Here is a 21,731-nt window from a genome sequence, read left to right as displayed (position 1 = left end):
CATAAAGTCATCTGCCGAATGGGTGGAGCTACTGGAAGGAGTCCCTTGTTGGGTTAGCAATGCTACTGTACTAAACAAAAATTTTGGATCGTTTTTATTAATGCGGATGAGATTTGAGTAATAATTAGTTTTAGCTAAGGTAAGCATGCGTTTATAAGTTATTAAACTATCACTCCATGCTTGATGGTGCACCTCAAGTTTAGTCGTGCGCCATTTGCGTTCCAGCTTTCTACATAATAATTTCTGAGCTCTAGTTTCTTCAGTAAACCATGGCGTACGCCTTTTTGGAGCCTTTTTTAACTTCAGCGGTGCTATACTATCAATGGTTTCGCGCAGGGCGTTGTTAAAGTTGTTAGTGAGGTTATCAATAGAGCCCACATACTTTGGGAACGGTGCCATTACCGAGGGCAGTAAGTCCGCAAGAGTCGTCGTTGTGGCAGCATTGATGTTGCGGCTGCTATAGCAGTTATTATTAGTATTAGTTTGACGAACATGCGTCTGAACTTCGAATTTTATAAGGTAATGATCGGACAATGCTTTAGTATACGGGAGTATCGTAACTTTGGAAACGGTGATACCTCTGACAAGCACTAGGTCTATCGTATTACCGCTGCGATGCGTCGGTTCATTTATTATTCGTGTAAGACCACAGCTATCAATTATAGTCTGGAGCGCCACGCACAGTGGGTCCAATGGGGTATTCATATGGATATTAAAGTCCCCCATTATAATTATATTATCGGTGTGCGTCACTAGATCAGCAACAAACTCTGAGAATTCACTAATAAAGTCCGAATAGGGCCCTGGGGGGCGGTAGATAACGGCCAGGCACAGAGGCAGAGGTGTGGCAGACTTCATAGAAAGCACCTCAAACGATTTATATTTATTATTTAAGTTAGGACTAAAGTTAAAGTTTTTGTTGTATATTAGTGCGACACCCCCTTTCCTTTTGAGGTGACGGGCAATATGCGCATTCGTATAGTTAGGAGGGGATGCCTCATTTATCGCAAAAAAGTCGTCTGGTTTAAGCCAGGTTTCGCTAAGACCGATGACGTTAAGGTTGTTGTCTCTAATGACCTCATTGACTAATAACGTTTTGGGAGACAAAGATCTGATGTTTAGAAAGCCCATATTATAGGTAGTGGGCTGTTTTAAGGATTTGTTGATAAAATTATCCGTAGTAGCAATATTAATAATGTTGCGTTTATTATGCGCAGTGTACTTAAAATAATTACGACCATATCTAGGAATTGATATGACGGGAATTTTCAGATTGTCTACTTGGCGCTGCGATAAACTGAACGCATCATAATTTGCCACCTCAGTAGAACGCATGTCTAACTCTGACGTAGTCATAGACACAGTAGAAAAAACATTTTGTGAGTTGTGTATTATTCTACGAAAATTGCTATGTGTACAGGGATCGTCCAGCCTGGCGCTGGCTAGTTCTAGCTTAACTGACTCCATACCCAGGCTAGCAGGCTCCGTAATTGCCTGTGACCGGGCTTGCTCTAGTGCAGTTAGTCAAATGTGGCTCAATGCGAAGTCTATGTTCCGAGACAAGAGGATAGCGCCTTCCTGGTTAGGGTGAAGGCCGTCTCTCCTCAGCAAGCCAGGTTTGCCCCAGAAAGAGGGCCAATTATCAATAAACCTAAATCCCTGTTGTGTGCAGAAGCTATCCAGCCACTTGTTAAGAGAGACTAATCTGCTATATCTCTCATCATTGCCTCTCCCAGGCAGGGGGCCAGAGACAATTACTCGATGCCTGGACATCTTTCTGGCGAGATTACAAGCCCTGGCTATGTTTCTCTTTGTAATCTCTGATTGTCTCATCCTAACGTCATTGGAGCCAACGTGTATTACTATATTCGCATAACTAGTGGTGCGGTTAGCCTGCCGTACGTGTTTACTAGACCTGTTGCGAGTTAGCTCCCTAAGATTAGCTTCAATGTCAGGTGCTCTGCCCCCGGGAATACACTTAATTGTGGCTGGTTTGCTAAGCTTTATGTTTCGGGTGATGGAGTCCCCTATGACTAAAGTGTGGTGCCCGGTAGACTGGGGTGTAGGACTAGCTAAAGGGCTAAATCTATTATGCATCTCAACCGGTACACCGTAGCTTGTAGGCCGCTTAGGGCTGCTACAAGCCGGGCTAGTTAGCTCGCTACAGCTAACGCTAGCAGATGTGTCCGCAACATCTAAAGTTACGAAATTACACTGCTCTAACTGGCGGACACGGCTCTCTAGCAAAGCCAACCTATCCATGAGTAAAGTGCACGAAGCGCAGGAAGCCATACTCACAGAAACTTTCCGTCGCCGAGTGGGGTGCCAGCTGTCTTCGGGAAGTGGTGGTCACGGTGGCGGGGGAGAAGCTTCCTTCAGACCGGCGCTGCCTTTCTCCGCTAGCCTCGTTAGCTTAGCAGCTAGCTAGCTGAGGGCGAAGTGGTGAGACAGAGATCGGGTGATTTGCAAGTTAAATTGAACTATTAAATATGTTCGAGAAGTTGTAAATAAAGCTGCAAAACAGTTAAAATCACACAGATAGAACGATACTTAGCTTTTTTGCAACAAGAGCAGTCAGCGAGCAGTCATTCACGTTGACTGTGTTAAACGTCTTGGCCCTGGATCACCCCTTCCAAGCATTGATGCCAGAAGAGAGAAAGTAGATCGAAGGAGAGTGTTTTTCCTTGTGTTTTGTTGTACAAAATGTGGTTTTTTTTTCTGCTTTAACTGTCAGGAAATACTGTATGGTACACTTTTTTTGTTAAGCTGCTTAGCAGACTTTTATTTTTGTACTTTATTTGTTGTTAGGATTACACAGGTCAACATCAGTTGTTGTTTGTTTGGCTTTTATTATATAATTTAATGTGGTAGCCTACTGTTGAAGTATTGTGAAGAACATTCTAGAAAAAGCTGTATTGTTCTTCTGAATCATTAATATGATACAATGAAACAATAACTATTTGTTCAAAGGGATCCTATTCTGTAAAACCAACTTTTCTGACCTTTTGTTGCCTGTTTTTGTGTATTTGAGAGCTGCATAAGTCCCGAAATTTTGAAATCAAAACAGAGGAGACATGGCATTGATATTTATAAAACCATCTGGCATCCTTTCATACTTCCTTCAAACAAGCCGTTTAGGAATTTGACCAACTTGTGACATTTTCCAATTGGTCATGTCAGCGGATAGCTCCATATATGGTAAAGTTTTACCCCATGAGCTTTGCGCGAGTATGCCATTGTAGTATTATTTTCTCCGTCTTCTTGTTATGGGACAGACTTGTACATGCATCATATGTTGTTGCCATTTGTAATAAAAAGTAGCAGATAGTTCAAACTTATATCTTTTTTGTTGTTAGGATGGAAGTGTTAAAAACTATAGCATAGCTAATGGGGAGAAAACAAAGTCGGAGTGGAGGCACATAAATATGACAGCCCACAAAACGGCTTATCCTGAAGAGAAGGTTAGAAAGCGGCTTGAAGATGGTCTGTAAAATATAATCCATGCAAATTGTTGGCCAAAGAAACACCATTACATGTTATGTAGACCACAAGGACGTGTCTTAATTGTAGAAAAATCATAATATAATCCTTTTAAAGAATTCATAACTGCCTGTTCCTGTATTGTTGTAATGTGAAAAATACCTATTACGTTCAAAAGATCATAAAGTATGTGATGAATTATAATAAGCTATGAAAATCATATAATTATTATTATAGTGGCATAAAGTGTAACCCACCAAAATGAACCAATAGTTGTACCATAATGGTCAAAGTAAAGGTAGTTTATTTCAAACATCATTCCAAAATCTTGCATTACTCAACTGAAGGGTCCAAAAAGTCTCAATTATTTTGGTATTTACTAGGGCTGCAAATCTTTGGGTGTCCCATGATTCGATTCAATAGCGATTCTTGGGTTCGCGATTAGATTGTAAATTGATTTTTTCGATTCTCAATTCAAAAACGATATTTTTCTGATTCAAAACGATTCCGTATTCATTCAATACATAGGATTTCAGCAGGATCTACCTCAGTCTGCTGAAACGCTAGCAGAGTAGTTGATTTTTTAAAAAAAGTTTTATAATTGTAAAGGACAATGTTTTATCAACTGATTGCAATAATGTACATTTGTATTAACTATTAGAGGAACCAAAAATATGACTTATTTTATCTTTGTGAAAACATTGGACACAGTGTGTTGTCAAGCTAATGAGATGCGATGCAAGTGTAAGCCACTGTGACAATATTGTTTTAATTTTTTTATTTTTATAAATGTCTAATGATAAGGTCAATGAGGGATTTTTAAACACTGCTATGCTGAAATTATAACTAATATTGATACTGTTGTTGATAATATACATTTTTGTTTCACTACTTTTGCTTTGTTCTGTGTCGTGTTTGTGTCTTCTCTCCATTGCTCTGTTTATTGCAGTTCTGAGTGTTGCTGGGTCAGGTTTGGTTTTGGAATTGGGTTGCATTGTTATGGTATTGCTGTGTATTGTTTTGTTGGATTGATAAAAAAAAATAATAATAATAAAAACCTAGTGTGTGAATGTGAGTGTGAATGTTGTCTGTCTATCTGTGTTGGCCCTGCGATGAGGTGGCGACTTGTCCAGGGTGTACCCCGCCTTCCACCCGATTGTAGCTGAGATAGGCGCCAGCGCCCCCCGCGACCCCAAAAGGGAATAAGCGGTAGAAAATGGATGGATGGAAAATCGATTTTCTTAAAAATGAGAATCGATTCTGAATTGCACAACGTGAGAATTGCGATTCGTATTCGAATCGATTTTTTCCCACACACCTAGTATTTACAATTTCTGACTGTAGAAACATGTTTAGTGCTGACTTAAACCACTCTAGTGCCACTCCAGAAACTATTGAGCAGTTGTCCACCATTTCATGTCCTTTGGTCCCCTTAGTCTTCAAAGATTGTAAAGGGAATATTGTCCAGGGCTAATTATTTCTCATGGACCCAATTTGAAGGATGCAGGGGAATTCATTCATGTGAAATGAAGCAAAGCACTGTAGCAGCCATCGAAGCAGAACAATAGATGGAACCGAGCACTGCAGTAATTGGCGTATAAATAAATGAAACGATTCCAGGGGGGAAGAGAAAATAATCATGTTTCACATCTTCTATGTGCACCGCTCAACGAATCTTGTTGTCGTATGAAAGAAAAATCTCCAGACAGCCGCACAACGGGACCTGTCGGGTTCAGCGTGTGTTCTCCTGTCAGTGGGGTAACCTCAGGCACTTATGTTTCCTCTTCTCGCCTCTGTTACCTCCAGCAAAGGGTATTGCTGGCTCAAACATTGAGCTGCTGGCTTTAGGAGCAGCTTATAATGATGGGACAAGGCACAGTTCTGACAGTGGCATACATGAAACACAATGAATAAGTAGTTCTTTGTTTACAAAAATACCTTGAAAATACATACAAAGAAGGGTATTTATTGTTGATCGTTCATATTGATTTTTCACTTAGTTTCAGCAGCAGTGAAAAGGGACAAAGGATTCTGGTATAGCTTTGGTCTGTCACAGGTTAGACAGCTTCCCCAGGTGGTATACAAAAAACACACACAAAAACATTCTGGGCTTTCCAACTTCAGGCAGACCAACAAAACAACAGAAACACACAAAAAAGTATTGTATTTTTCATCTTCACTCTAGACTGACAACAGTAGAGGGGTTGTACTTTTTGTGTGGTTCAGTGTGTCTGAAAGTGTAAAGAGAAAAAATATACACAATTGTTGTATTTTCATTTTTTGCTTGACATCTATTTTTTATATAACTGTCCGAATACAGAGATATTGCTTCACTGTCTTCTTCTTGTGTCTTTTGCCACACAATTTGTCTTGCTGTTGAGAGAAGTGGGTGGAAGAAATATCCCCTATTGGGCTATGTCATCTACATATAGATCTCATCGTATTTTTTCGACTGCCACTTATATATGCATATATATAAATATACATTTAAATATATGTGCGTGTGTGTGTGTATATGTGTATATATATATATATATATATATATATATATATATATATATATATATATATATATATATGTGTGTGTATGTGTGTATTTATATATGTATATATGTGTGTGTATATATTTACATATGTATATATGTGTGTGTGTACGTGTGTGTACATATATATATGTGTTTGTGTAAATATACATATATATGTGTATATATGTGTGTATATGTATATACTATATATGTATATATAAGTGCATGTATATATATAAGTATATATATGTGTATATATATATATATATATATATATATATATATATATACATATATATATATATATATAGGTGTATATATAGGGACAAGCGGTAGAAAATGGATGGATTAATTTATGTATATATATATATATATATATATATATATATATATATATATATATATATATATATATATATATATATATATATATATATATGTCTTGATTGGATTATCCAGAGAATAGTGCTCGATACCGTGGTAAAGCGCAATATGTAGGTGTGGGAAAAATCACAAGACTACTTCATCTCTACAGAACTGTTTCATGAGGGGTTCCCTCAATCATCAGGAGATTTTAATGGAAGCATTCACATACAATGGTTTATATAGGGCACAGAGTGGGTGGGTACAGGCAGGCGTAGGGGCGTGGTGATTGGCTCATGTGTTACCTAGGAAGTGTTTCCGTCTGTCGCGGCATGTTGAAATGATTTCACTGCGCTTGTTGAGGGATGATAGATCTGGATTATATATAATAAACAGTTTCTCTTTTAAGCATAGGGACAAGCGGTAGAAAATGGATGTTGATGTTGATTATTCAATAACATGGCAAATTCTCGCATCCAGCACACCTTACAACAGTGGTAATAAAAGATGCAACCTATGCTTAAAAGAGAAACTGTTTATTATATATCATCCAGATCTATCATCCCTCAACAAGCGCAGTGAAATCATTTCAACATGCCGCCACAGATGGAAACACCTCCTAGGTAACACATGAGCCAATCACCACGCCCCTACGCCTGCCTGTACCCACCCACTCTGTGCCCTATATAAACCATTGTATGTGAATGCTTCCATTAAAATCTCCTGATGATTGAGGGAACCCCTCATGAAACAGTTCTGTAGAGATGAAGTAGTCTTGTGATTTTTCCCACACCTACATATATATATATATATATATATATATATATATATATATATATATATATATATATATATATACACACACATGTATATATAGTATATGTGTGTATGTATGTATGTATATGTGTGCATGTATGTATATGTGTGTATGTATATACAGTTGCAAGAAAAGGTATGTAAACCCTTTCGGATTACTTGGATTTCTGCATAAATTGTTTATAAATTATCTTCTGCTCTTCATCAAAGTAAGTTGATAGACCAACAGAGTCAGCTTAAACTAATATCGCACAAAAATATCGGTTTTCATGTTTTTATTGAACACAACATGTAAACATTCAACAGTGAATGGTGGAAAAAGTATGTGAACCCTTGGATTTAATAACTGGTTGAACCTCCTTCGGCAGCAATAACCTCAACCAAAGGTTTCCTGTAGTGTCAGAACAGACATGCACAACTGTCAGGAGAAAGTTTGGACCATTCCTCTTCACAAAACTGTTTCAGTGCAGCAATAATCTTGGGATGTCTGGTGTGAATCGCTCTCTTGAGGTCATGCCACAGCATTTCAATCAGATTGAGGTCAGGACTCTGACTGGGCCACTCCAGAAGGCGTATTTTCCTCTGTTGAAGCCATTCCGTTGTTGATTTACTTCTATGTCGTTGTCCTGTTGCATTACCTATCCTCTGTTGAGCTTAAAGGCCTACTGAAATGAGATTTTCCTATTTACACGGGAATAGCAGGTCCAGTCTATGTGTCATACTTGATCATTTCGCGATATTGCCATATTTTTGCTGAAAGGATTTAGTAGAGAACATCGACGATAAAGTTAGCAACTTTTGGTCGCTAATAAAAAAGCCTTGCCTGTACCGGAAGTAGCAGACGATGTCCGCGTGACGTCACGGGTTGTGGAGCTCCTCACATCCTCACATTGTTTACAATAATGGCCACCAGCAGCAAGAGGGATTTGGACCAAGAAAACGACGATTTCCCCATTAATTTGAGCGAGGATGAAAGATTTGTGGATGAGGATAGTGAGAGTGAAGGACTAGAAAAAAAAAAAAGACAGGGCAGTGGGAGCGATTCAGATGTTATTCTGGAAAATCCCGTATCTGCTTATTGTGTTACTAGTGTTGTAGTGAGATTATATAGTCGTTCCTGAAAGTCGGAGGGGTGTGGCCACGGGTGTGTTGACCGCCAGTGTCTCTGAGGGAAGCCACGTTTCTCGACGAGGCGAAGCGAAGGCCGCCGGTCGGGCCGAGCTTTTTTCCCCCCTCCTTCACGGTGGAAACATCCCACGTTCGGAGGCGGCCGGTCGGAGGAGGCAAGACAGTCCGCAGCTGCCTCTTTGACAGGTGCACGAGAACCAACGCAAGCTCCGCTCATGTCTACGGTAAGAGCCGAATTATTACCTCAATTTTCTCACCGAAACCTGCCGGTTGACATGTGGTCGGCAACCATGTTCGCTTGACCGCTCTGTTCCATAGTATAGCTTCACCTTCGGGAATGTAAACAAGGAAACACCGGCTGTGTTTGTGTTGCTAAAGGCAGCCTCAATACACCACTATCTACCTACATCTTTCTTCTTTGACATCTCCGTTATTAATTGAACAAATTGAAAAAGATTCAGCAACACAGATGTCCAGAATACTGTGGAATTATGCGATTAAAGCTGACGATTTATAGTAGGGATTGGGCTGGATAAACATGTCCGCTACAACCCGTGACGTCATGCGCACGCATCATCATATGCGTCATCATACCGCGACATTTTCAGCAGGATAATTCGCGCGAAATTTAAAATTGCAATTTAGTAAAGTAAACCGGCCATATTGGCATGTGTTGCAATGTTAATATTTCATCATTGATGTATAAACTATCAGACTGTGTGGTGGGTAGTAGTGGGTTTCAGTAGGCCTTTAAGTTGGCGGACAGACGGTCTTAAGTTTTCATGCAAAATATATTGATAAACCTGGGAATTCATTTTTCCATCGATGAAAGCAATGCATCCAGGCCCTGAGGCAGCAAAGCAGCCTCAAACCATGATGCCCCCCTCTACCATATTTCACCGTTGGGATGAGGTTTTGATGTTGGTGTACTGTGCCTTTTTTCTTTCACACATAGCATTGTGTGTTCCAACTCAATTTTGGCTTCATTTGTCCACATAATATTTTGCAAGTAGTGCTGTGGAACATCCAGGTGCTGTTTTGCAAATTTCAAATGTGCAGAAATGTTTTTTTGGACAGCAGTAGTTTCCTCTGCGGTGTTTTACCATGAACTCCATTCTTGTTCAATGGTTTCCTCTGCGGTGTCTTCCCATGAACTCCATTCTTGTTCAATGGTTTCCTCTGCGGTGTCTTCCCAGGAACTCCATTCTTGTTCAATGTTTTATGTGTTGTAGATTCGTCAATAATAATGTCAGCATGTGCCACAGATTTCTGCAAGTCTTTAGCTGACATTCTAAGATTCTTCTTCACCTCACTGAGCATTCTGCGCTGTGCTCTCACAGTCATCTTTGCAGGTCGAGCATGCCTAGGGAGAGTCGCAACAGTGCTGAACTTTCTCCATTTGTAGACAGTCTGTCTTAAAGTTGACACATGTGTATCAAGGTTTTTTAAGATATTTTTGTAACCCTTTCCAGCTTTATGCAAGTTAACACTTCTTGAGCTCTTTTGTGCGAGGCATGGTTCACATCAGGCAATGCTTCTTGAGAACAGCGCACTTATCACAGGTGCGTGTTTTTTATAGGGCACGGTAGCATTAACCAACACATATGATCTCGTCACATTGATTAGACTCAATGTTGTCTGCGTAATGGAGAAGCCATTAGTCTAGGGGTTCCATACTTTTTACACCCTGCATTGTGAATGTTTACATGTTGTGTGCAACAAAAAGATGAAAACTTGTAATTTTTAGTGCGGTATTTTTTTTAATGTATTTATTTATTTATTTTCGGCAATCTTCACATAAAACAAAGAACAACAACAAGAAAAGAGAAAACACAAAAAAAAACAAAAAAAACAAAACAAAAACAAAAAAAACACTCATTTGAGCAATGATTAGGCCGAAAGGGTGTAGGTTGAAGCAACGCTTATATAAACCTACCCCATCACAACAAGAACAAGGTTCAAAATATATAAAATCTAAAACATGCTTCACTTATATTACTTTTTTTTTTAAACAATATATAAGCAACATATATGTAGCACACGTCTCATATACACAGTTTAAGATTTAAATCAAACATATACATTTGTACACTTATATATATATATATATATATATACACATATATATATATATATATACATATATATATATATATACATATATATATATATATATATATATACATATATACATATATATATATATATATATATATACATATATATATATATATATATATATATATATATATATATATATATATATACATATATATACATATATATATATATATATATATATATATATATATATATATATATATATATATATATATATATATATATATATATATATATATTGGATCCACTTTGGACTTGATTCTCAGGGTTCCGTTAGATCCACTATGGATTGAACTTTCACAGTATCATGTTAGATCCGCTCGACATCCATTGCTTGCGGTCCTCTCCAAGGTTTCTCATAGTCATCATGGTCGACGTCCCGCTGGGGTGAGTTTTTCCTTGCCCTTATGTGGGCCCTACCGAGGTTTGTGCAGCCCTTTGAGACACTACTGATTTAGGGCTATATAAATAAACATTGATTGATTGATTGATATATATATATATATATATATATATATATATCATATATATACACAACCCATTTAAATTCCATATAAAGTGGTAATATATACATTTTAATATAACCTATATGTATAATTATGAAATCATAAATTGTATCTATATACATATATATTATTGTCTTTCTAAAACAATGTTTGCTCTTCTTTCTTATATTTACTAATGATACATGATTTAAAAAGCTTTTTAAACTGGTTTATGTTGGTGCTGTGTTTTATTTCATCCTTTAAACAGTTCCATATTTCAACCCCTGCTATTGTTATACTCATTCGTTTCTGCGTTGTTCTACAATATTGGATCTTAAAAAGTAGTTCTCCTCTTAAATTATAATTCCCTTCTCTTTGTAAAAATCTTCTCTGTAACCCTGTTGGAAGTAAATCTTTACATGCTTTATAAATCATTTGGGCAGTCTTGAGTTGGATGAGATCTGGTAGTTTTAAATCAAATGTTTTTATAAATATTAGTATTTAGTTATATTAGTATTTAGTATTTAGGTATTAGTTTAAGCAGACTGTGTTGGGCTTCGATAAAGATCAAAACACATTTCACGACCAATTCATGCAGAAATCCAAATAATCCAAAATGGTTCACATACTTGTTCTTGCAACTGTTTATGAATATGTATTTATTTATGTTTATACACATAATGTTATATACATATGCACGTATGTTTGCATAGATGGAATACAAGCTCAGCAGAAACAAAGGCGGCTGAGTGGAAGTCTAAAGGCACTTATCTGAGATTTTCGTCACAACATGTCAAGTGTTTTCTCAAACCAATCACATCTGTCCGGTTGGCGGCTTCCTGATAAGAGCGCTACGCTTCACATGCAGTCTAACAAACAAAACAATGAAAAATCGTCTTACAATACGATCATGATATTCTGTTATTCTGTGATATTTCTACCTAAATAAATATTTTCTGGTAGATTGAAATTAAGTGCATTGTATACATATATGTATGTATACATATATGTATACATATATGTATGTATACATATATGTATGTATACATACATTTGTATGTATGTATATGTACTTATACATGGGTGTGTGGGTATATATATATATATATATATATATATATATATATATATATATATATATATATATATATATGATGAGTAGATAAAACGGCTTAAAGCAGGGACTTTTCTTTTCAAAGACGCCACATCCAAGCTGTGCAGTCCTGACAGCAGATGGCCTTGTGCACTCTTTTAGTCCATCGTGGCCAAAAGGGACAGACTTGATCTGCAGAACTGCGGTTGTATGAGCCACAAATGGAGAAGAAAGGAGGTCATCTGTGTCTGGGAGGCAAAGGCCTAGAATGCACTACACTTTAAGAAAATTCACTTTCCAAATTCTATTCCTAAAGTAAATTAAGGTAACAACCATGACTAATCTGGATTTTTTTTTTGTATATATATATATATATATATATATATATATATATATATATATTGGGTTTTTTTTGTCCTGTCCTCTCAGGCAAATCATATAGTTGATGTAGTTTTCCATATTGGCTGTTCAGAGAGGTGTGGGATACTTCTCTTGTTGCCTTATGTGTATTTGACTTTATTAAATGTATTTATGTCATCTTTTAGTGCCGCCGGGCTGGAGCAGGAGGGGATAGAAAGAGAAAACGGAAGACAGAGGGGAAAATTGTGGGGACAAGAGAGGGATAAGACAGAGAGACAAAAACAACAACAGCAAACACAACAATAACAGCAACAACAAAAACAACAGGGCAACATCAGCAAAAACAATATGTACAAATGTGATGGTAAAAGTGATAGCAAAGAAGCAGTTAGCGAAATAAATAATAATACAGAAATGACAATGAGCATTATTACAATACAAATGGAGCAATACAAATACCAAAATAAATAGTTCTATAGATAATGAACAACACCAATACTTTACCTCTATTATCATTTATACAGTTGTTCAAATGCAACAATACGTATACGTAATGATAACTAGAGACACAAAAGAATGCAGAAAAATGGAGGGGAAGAAAGAGAATCCAGCTACATTAACCTTGTAAATTGTTATTGTAACAATAGGTTAAGCTTTGTCAGTGTGCCATGTGTTACCCAGTTTACCCTAGGGTAACAACATTAATTTATGTTTGATGAAACTTATGTGCATGAGTGTATGCATGTATATGTACAGTATGTGTATATGTATGTTTCTACAGTGAATGTACTGTATATGTACAGTATGTATATATGTATGTTTGTACAGTGTATGTATATATACAGTATGTGTATATGTATGTTTGTACAGTGAATGTATATGGACAGGTATGTGTTTATGTATGTTTGTGCAGTGAATGTACGAATTTTGAGTATGTAGGTATGTACTGTATTTGTGTATGTTTGTGGGAGCGTAGATACGTATGTATGTATGTACAGTGGGGAAAAAAGTATTTAGTCAGCCACCAATTGTGCAAGTTCTCACACTCAAAATGATGACAGAGGTCTGTAATTTTCATCATAGGTACACTTCAACTGTGAGAGACTGAATGTGAAAAAAAAATCCACAAATTCACATTGTAGGAATTTTGAATTAAAAAAAATCCACAAATTCACATTGTAGGAATTTTGAATAATTTATTTGTAAATTATGGTGGAAAATAAGTATTTGGTCAACCATTTAAAGCTCTCACTGATGGAAGGAGGTTTTGGCTCAAAATCTCACGATACATGGCCCCATTCATTCTTTCCTTAACACGGATCAATCGTCCTGTCCCCTTAGAAGAAAGACAGCCCCAAAGCATGATGTTTCCACCCCCATGCTTACAGTAGGTGTGGTGTTCTTGGGATGCAACTCAGTATTCTTCTTCCTCCAAACACAACGAGTTGAGTTTATACCAAAATGGATACATGGATGATACAGCAGAGAATTGAGAGAATGTCATGTGGTCAGATGAAACCAAAATAGAACTTTTTGGTATAAACTCAACTCGTCGTGTTTGGAGGAAGAAGAATACTGAGTTGCATTCCAAGAACACTATACCTACTGTGAAGCATGGGCGTGGAAACATCATGCTTTGGGGTTGTTTTTCTGCTAAGGGGACAGGACGATTGATCCGTGTTAAGGAAAGGATGAATGGGGCCATGTATCGTGAGATTTTGAGCCAAAACCTCCTTCCATCAGTGAGAGCTTTGAATGGTTTACAAATAAATTCTTTAAAATATCTACAATGTGAATTCCTGGATTTTTTTTTCACATTCTGTCTGTCACAGTTGAAGTGTATCTATGATGAAAATTACAGAACTCCGTCATCATTTTAAGTGGGAGAACTTGCACAATTGGTGGCTGACTAAATACTTTTTTGCCCCATTGTATGTATGTATGTATGTATGAATAACTGTGTGTATGTGAGTATATGTGTATTTGTATGTACAATATATTTGACTAATCTTGATTATGTTATCCTCTATAATGGACCTTTGTGTTTTGTATACCGGGGCTGTTTTTTCCTAAATGTTTAGCTATGACAAAAGAAATATAGTACGATAACTATACATGTAAATTGATTTTTAAATTACAAATATATTTTGTGAATGTGTAATCACGAGCTATAAATCACAATACAATTGTAAGCCTGTTTGTAGCAGTGCATATTTAATGGGATTAAACGGGTGTTATACTGTTAGCTTTTTTTGGGAGATGGAGACGGAACAAAACATTCTTATTGGAAGCTATTAGGTTGTCATTTATCAGGCTTGTAAATATCACGCCTTGGTAGATTTTGTAATTACATTTCTTTGTTATCTCTGTTGCAATATGTTGCCTGACATTCAAGGGGGTAATAAGGAACCTTTTACAGCTATTCTGTTTGTTAAAGACGGCAGACAACTAAAGCGTTTTAGGGGGAGTATAAACTCTGTTTTCTCTCTGTGTGTCTACCTACGAATTACAGTTGTACAGTCATTTGCAATGATGTTTGTTTCTCTTAATTACCTAAGGGACGGAGTGGACTTGGCTCCATTTTCATCTGGGCCTCAGGAAACGGTGGCAGAGAGCAGGACAACTGCAACTGTGATGGTTACACCAATAGTATTTTCACATTGTCCATCAGCAGCACGACGCAGTACGGCAGTGTGCCGTGGTACAGTGAACCATGCGCCTCCACCCTTGCTTCTACCTTCAGCTCGGGAAACCCAGGGGAGAAACAAATAGTAAGTAAACACACACACCTTGAAAATGTATGGTCTCATGTTGGGGGGTAAAGAACTCAAGAAAATTGTCCACAAGTGCGCGCGTACATATTTAAAATCAATACTTTTTTAGTGCGATCATACATCAGCGACATCTCTCTGCTGTCAATTTAAGAGTGACTCATGTGCAAAACACAGGAAACCAAGCTGACAAGTGCTGAGAAACCACCACATGCTGTTTTCGATCCGCTTGTCAAGAAACACTTTCTTCAGGGACAGAAACACAGATAACCATTTAATCTAACATGCCCTTTAAAGAGAGGCATGCTGCAGGCCACACAAATAAATATGCCTCTCTTGATGTTTGTCATGGTGCCTTTGCAGTTATTAGGATAAAGGTTCCTTCAAACAACCAATCCAAAATGTTTTGGGGGGATTTAAAATATTTATTTTGAAGCTAAATGACTTAATAGTTTAATGGTAAATGGTACCTTCAAGGTACTTAGAGCGCTTTGACAATATTTCCACATTCACACATACAGTGGGGCAAAAAAGTATTTAGTCAGCCACCGATTGTGCAAGTTCTCCCACTTAAAATAATGACAGATGTCTGTAATTTTCATCATAGGTACACTTCATCTGCGAGAGACAGAATGTGAAAAAAAAATCCAGGAATTCACGTTGTAGGAATTTTAAAGAATTTATTAGTAAATTATGGTGGAAAATAAGTATTTGGTCAACCATTCAAAGCTCTCACTGATGGAAGGAGGTTTTGGCTCAAAATCTCACGATACATGGCCCCATTCATTCTTTCCTTAACACGGATCAATCGTCCTGTCCCCTTAGCAGAAAAACAGCCCCAAAACATGATGTTTCCACCCCCATGCTTCACAGTAGGTAGGGTGTTCTTGGGATACAACTCATTATTTTTCTTCCTCCAAACACGACGAGTTGAGTTTATGCCAAAAAGTTCTATTTTGGTTTCATCTGACCACATGACATCCTCCCAATCCTCTGCTGTATCATCCATGTATCCATTTTGGTATAAACTCAACTCGTCGTGTTTGGAGGAAGAAGAATACAGAGTTGCATCCCAAGAACACCATACCTATTGTGAAGCATGGGGGTGGAAACATGATGCTTTCGGGCTGTTTTTCTGCTAAGGGGACAGGACGAGGGAACCCACGCATTCACGGGGAGGACATGCAAACTCCACACAGAAAGATCCCGAGCCCGGGATTGAAGTCTCATTCAGTAAAAAACTGTAAAATTCCATTCAGTGTTTTAAGGTGGTCGTAACATTTTTAGAATTCAATCAAAAATTATTGTGACTAAAAGTATATAAATGTATAATAGGGATGAAACAGTATTATAAATACAGCGGTATTTCTGTTTCAAAGTCTTCCCAATAATACGGTGATGTGTGACGGTATCAAATAAAAACTTGGCAAGTGTAGTTTCTTTGGCCTTTTATCATTAGCCAGAATCCTCTGCACAACGCCGCAACGGCAAAGTGGGGACGTGGTAAGCAGGAAGTGAAGAATGTGCATACTTGTCGAATATAAAATAATAGTTTTTTTGGGACATTAAATCTGCCCATAACTGTTTGAGTTATGTTGCCAAAAAACAGACAAACAAGCCCAGGCCAAAACATAACCTCTTTGGCGGAGGTAAGAAAGTCTGCGTTCTGCCACGCAAAGCGCGCCACTTTCGTTTCAAGTGTTTCCAAGGCGACAGACAAACTAAAAAGCTACTTGATCCATCAGTCAATCCATCCATCAATTTTTCCTACCCCTTACCTCTCTCAAAGTCCCACGGGCGCTGGAGCCTATTCTTCCCGTTCGAATGAAAGGCAGTGGACAAGTCGTCTCCTCATAAAGCGTCACACTGAAAATATGTTTGAAGCCAGCAAAGCCCAACATCAGTTTTTGATGTACTTGCATTAATAAAAGTTATATTGTTAGTTTACTTTTTTGAGAATTTTTTTTTCTGACTGATATAAAAAAATACCACTGTAGCGGACATTGCTTCCCATAATGTAAAAGTTAATGTGTGTGTGTGTATATATATATATATATATATATATATATATATATATATATATATATATATATATATATAGTAAATGTTTCTTTGGTTTATCCGTTAAACAGTGGTCAATACCAGCGGGGTAGAGCGGAATATACATTAGATCAAGGATCCCCTGAAGAGCAGGGAAACATACATAATAATACATAATTATACATTATACATTATTCACAGCATGTCCCGGACAAAGTTTTTTTTTCTCTCAATGTGGCCCCTCTTGTAAAAATAATTCCCCAGGCCTGATGTTGAATACCTTTGACTAGCTAACAGGCGATCATGATCAGCAACTTAGTATGTCAACACTGCAGCTGCAAAAAATAGTTAGCGCTCTTGGATCACAGTGCGGCTAAAAATAAAATGCTTATAATAACAATTTTGCTTTTACTTGGTTAATAATCAGGTCACAATATATAAATGGAGTATTGATGGCGCTTTTTAGAGGCAAAAAACCTCCCACCCACTACACTCGGACCTTGCGGAGAGAATGAGCACGTTCAGTGGAAGGCTCAGACTCCCTAAATGCAACACGGAACGACACAGGAGGTCCTTCATACCGACAGCCATCAGACTGTATAATGTATATGTTCCTTGACTGCACTTAAATGTAGAATATATTTATACTATTCATATATCATATTATATATATATATATATAATATATGTTAAATATGATTTATTATTATTATTGTCTATTGTGAGCGAACTGTGGTGCTGAATTTCCCCCCAGGGATTAATAAAGTACTTTCTATTCTATTCTAAAATAATTACTCTCATTAGCACAATCGCTTTTCAAATTTCAAAATAATTGCTGTTTCCCTTTATAGGTCTGTCCCCAAACATCTGATCTTACTTCCTGGCATTAGCTTATAACTCGAGATTTAAATAAGTTTGTTTTCTAACAATTGCAAACCAAACCTTTACCAGTGATCCAGCTTCCAGAGTTGTCCAGCCTACATCCTCCTGCCTCTGAGGCCAGCCCCTCTCCCCACAGCTCAGCTTAAGGTTTGAAGCTGTTCTGGGCAACATTCTCGGCACATCACCTGAAAAGCGTCCTCTCTTATCTGATTGTGGGAAATTGCTTCATTAGAAATATCCACTTTTTAACCGCAGTACTCGCTGCTATCTCAACTTATTGACCAGCCTTCCCTCTTCGGTGACTTGGCACATTGTACATGTTGGATGTAATGGCACTGGAAGTCGCCAATCAGAAAGGACCAAAAATGATTTTGAAGCCTTATTCAGTATGCTGGAATACGTACATTTTGTACGTTAATGTTGTCTATCTGTGTTCGCCCTGTGGTGAGGTGGCGACTTGTCCAGGGTGTACGACGCCTTCCGCCCGAATGAAGCTGAGATAGGCTCCAGCACCCCCTGTGACTCCAAAAGGGGCAAGCGGTAGAAAATGGATGAATGGATGTTGTCTATCTGTGTTGGCCCTGTGATGTTGAGGGACAAGTGGTAGAAAAATGGATGGATTATTGTTGTATCAGGGTTTCCCCTTCATGTAATTGATCATGGTGGCCTGTAACGGCAAAATATTTAAAAATGTTTTTTTTGTTTTTTTTACATGAAAACAAATTCAAGTAATATGTATGAATGGATGTATGCACGAGAAAAAATAAATAAATAAAATTATTAAATCAACATAAAAAACACAATATATACATTATATATCAAGATAGATCAATACAGTCTGCATGGATACAGTCCGTAAGCACACATGATTGTATTTCTTTATGAAAAACAAACAAACAAACAAAAAAACACCGTGGGACAAATCTTTTAAGCGTTGACCGGTCCGCAGCTATAAAAAAGTTGGGGACCACTGGACTACACTATAGGCTGTATATATCTGTAGGCCCCACAGGGTATCCGCGGGGTCTTAAAAAGTCTAAAAGTATGAATTTATGGCCATAAAATGTGTAAAATTCTCCTAAAATCTCATAAAAGGTCTTAAATACGATTTTGAAAGGGCTTAAAAATCTATTGACGTTACTTTTATTTAAAACATGCATAAACTTCAGTCTCACTTTGAAATGTTTCGATTTTTGAGGACACTATAACGTAACTCAGGGGTCACCAACGCGGTGCACCGCGGGCACCAGGTAGCCCGTATGGACCAGATGAGTTGCCCGCTGGCCTGTTCTAAAAATAGCTCAAATAGCAGCACTTACCAGTGAGCTGCCTCTATTTTTAAAATTGTATTTATTTACTAGCAAGCTGGTCTCGCTTTGCTCGACATTTTTAATTCTACGAGAGACAAAACTCCAATAGAATTTGAAACTCCAAGAAAATATTTTAAAGACTTGGTCTTCACTTGTTTAAATAAATTTACTTTTTTACTTTGAGTCTTATAATTTTCAGAAAGACAATTTTAAAGAAAAAATACAACCTTAAAAATGATTTTAGGATTTTTAAACACATATACCATATACCTTTTTACCTTTTAAATTCCTTCCTCTTCTTTCCTGACAATTTAAATCAATGTTCAAGTATTAATTTTTTTATTATTATTGTAAAGAATAATAGATACATGTTAGTTAAATTCTTCATTTTAGCTTCTGTTCATTTGACGAAGAATATTTGTGAAATATTTCTTCAAACTTATGATTAAAATAAAAAAATATATATCCTGGCAAATCTAAAAAAACTGTAGAATCAAATTTAAATCCTATTTCAAAGTCTTTTAGATTTCTTTTAAAATTATTGTTCTGGAAAATTTAGAAGAAATTATGATTTGTCTTTGTTAGAAGTTTAGCTTGGTCTAATTTGTTATATATTCTAACAAAGTGCGGCTTGGATTTTAACCTATTTAAAACATGTCATCAAAATTCTAAAAATTAATCTTTATCAGGAAAAATTTGTAATGATGTTCCATACATTATTTTTTTAATTTTTTCCAAAAGATTCAATTAGCTAGTTTTTCTCTTCATTTTTTTGGTTGAATTTTGAATTTTAGAGAGTCGAAATTGAAGATAAACTATGTTTCAAAATTTAATTTTAATTTTTTTCGCTTTTTCTCTTCTTTTAAACCGTTCAATCATGTGTTTTTTTCATCATTTATTCTCTACAAAAAACCTTCTGTAAAAGGAAAAAAAATGTACGACCCAATGACAGACAGAAATACCCATTTTTTTTTATATATGTAGATTTACTTATTAAAGGTAAACTGAGCAAATTGGCTATTTCTGGCAATTTATTTAAGTGTGTATCAAACTGGTAGCCCTTCGCATTAATCAGTATCCAAGAAGTAGCTCTTGGTTTAAAAAAGGTTGGTGACCCCTGCTGTAGGCCCTACAGGGTATCCGCGGGTCTTAAAAAAGTCTAAAAATTAGAATTTAAGGCCATAAAATGTGTAAAATTCTCCTAAAATCTCATAAAAGGTCTTCAATATAATTTTGAAAGGGCTTAAAAATCTATTGAAGTTACTTTTATTTAAAACATGCATTAACTTCAGTCTCCCTTTGAAATGTTTCGATTTTTGAGGACACTATATCGTAACTACACAGCGGAACTAACTGTGCTGCCCGGTCTCACTTTATCGAACGCCACCAGCTATTGCTGTGTTGACAGCTTAGTTAGCATAGCAGCGGAGAAAACTTAATGAAAGCCCACAGCAAAGCCAAATTACTTGCATGAGATAGGTAAGTAAAGGTTCAACGATTTGTGTCTCCTGCACGATCAATTTAATGCATGGTTGAAACCGGTTGATGGAAACGTACAAAGTGTTTAGTACCCAGATGTGCAGCCATTAAGGAGGGAAGCGTTTCTACACATGGCGGTGAAAGTGAATGGAATGATAATGTAAAAGTAAAAAACCCTAGAAAAAATACACGTTTTAAAAGATGCTGAAACGCCACAAACACTTGCACAACTTTAAAAAGATAAAAATACCCCCCGCAAAGGGTGTTATGTGGGTTAAGTGGCGCCAATTGCCGAAGGAGAGCAATACGAAATGTTAAGTAGTGAAATCATACAATTACATACAGCACACGCTCATTTATCTGTGGTAGTAGTGTACTCAGCAGTAAAACTATATAATAAAAAAAAAAACATAATTCTTTTATATTATTTCTGTTATTTGTTCCAATAATTTCAGGTCACTTTCTCATGCCTAATCTTTTCTCCAAGTTTATACAGGAACCGACATTAAAAGCGGTTGCCTGTTTAGTGTTTAGTGCTCATTGTGGGGTGAGGAATGCAAATGGAGATTTGCCAATGTCATCTTGTCATGCCTGATAAAAAGTAATCCTTGTGTATTAGCAATATGTTTATTTAAAACTCGCAAAAAACAGGTAAAAATGTATCCATGCACACCAGATACAAAATGAGCTGAGCACATTTGAATGTTATCCACATTATTCACATTCGAATTCAGTTCGAGGCTTGCAAGCCGTGATCGCCTTCCTTCTTTTTAGATAATCGCTCTGTCTGCACACTGTTTTCTACAACTTTGTGCAAATACAGTAATACTGTGGGTGTTTTTATCGCTTTGCTACATTCTGACAGCGGGAAAAAACAT

General features: G+C 36.9%; 1 protein-coding gene across 2 annotated transcripts in view; it reads left to right on the top strand.

Moving 5' to 3' along the window:
- Positions 1 to 21,731, top strand: part of LOC133563436 (furin-like) — a 221,943-nt gene that overhangs the window by 159,159 nt on the left and 41,053 nt on the right. For both annotated transcript variants that reach the window (XM_061917560.1, XM_061917559.1), the window contains exon 9: positions 14,930 to 15,142. In XM_061917560.1, coding sequence (XP_061773544.1) covers positions 14,930 to 15,142 — 213 coding nt within the window. The remainder of the gene's footprint in view (positions 1 to 14,929; positions 15,143 to 21,731) is intronic.

This window comes from Nerophis ophidion, linkage group LG12 (assembly GCF_033978795.1).
Source record: "Nerophis ophidion isolate RoL-2023_Sa linkage group LG12, RoL_Noph_v1.0, whole genome shotgun sequence".
Classification (NCBI taxonomy): Eukaryota; Metazoa; Chordata; class Actinopteri; order Syngnathiformes; family Syngnathidae; genus Nerophis; species Nerophis ophidion.
Note: the sequence above shows the minus strand (reverse complement) of the source record. Positions and strands in the feature narration are given on the sequence as shown.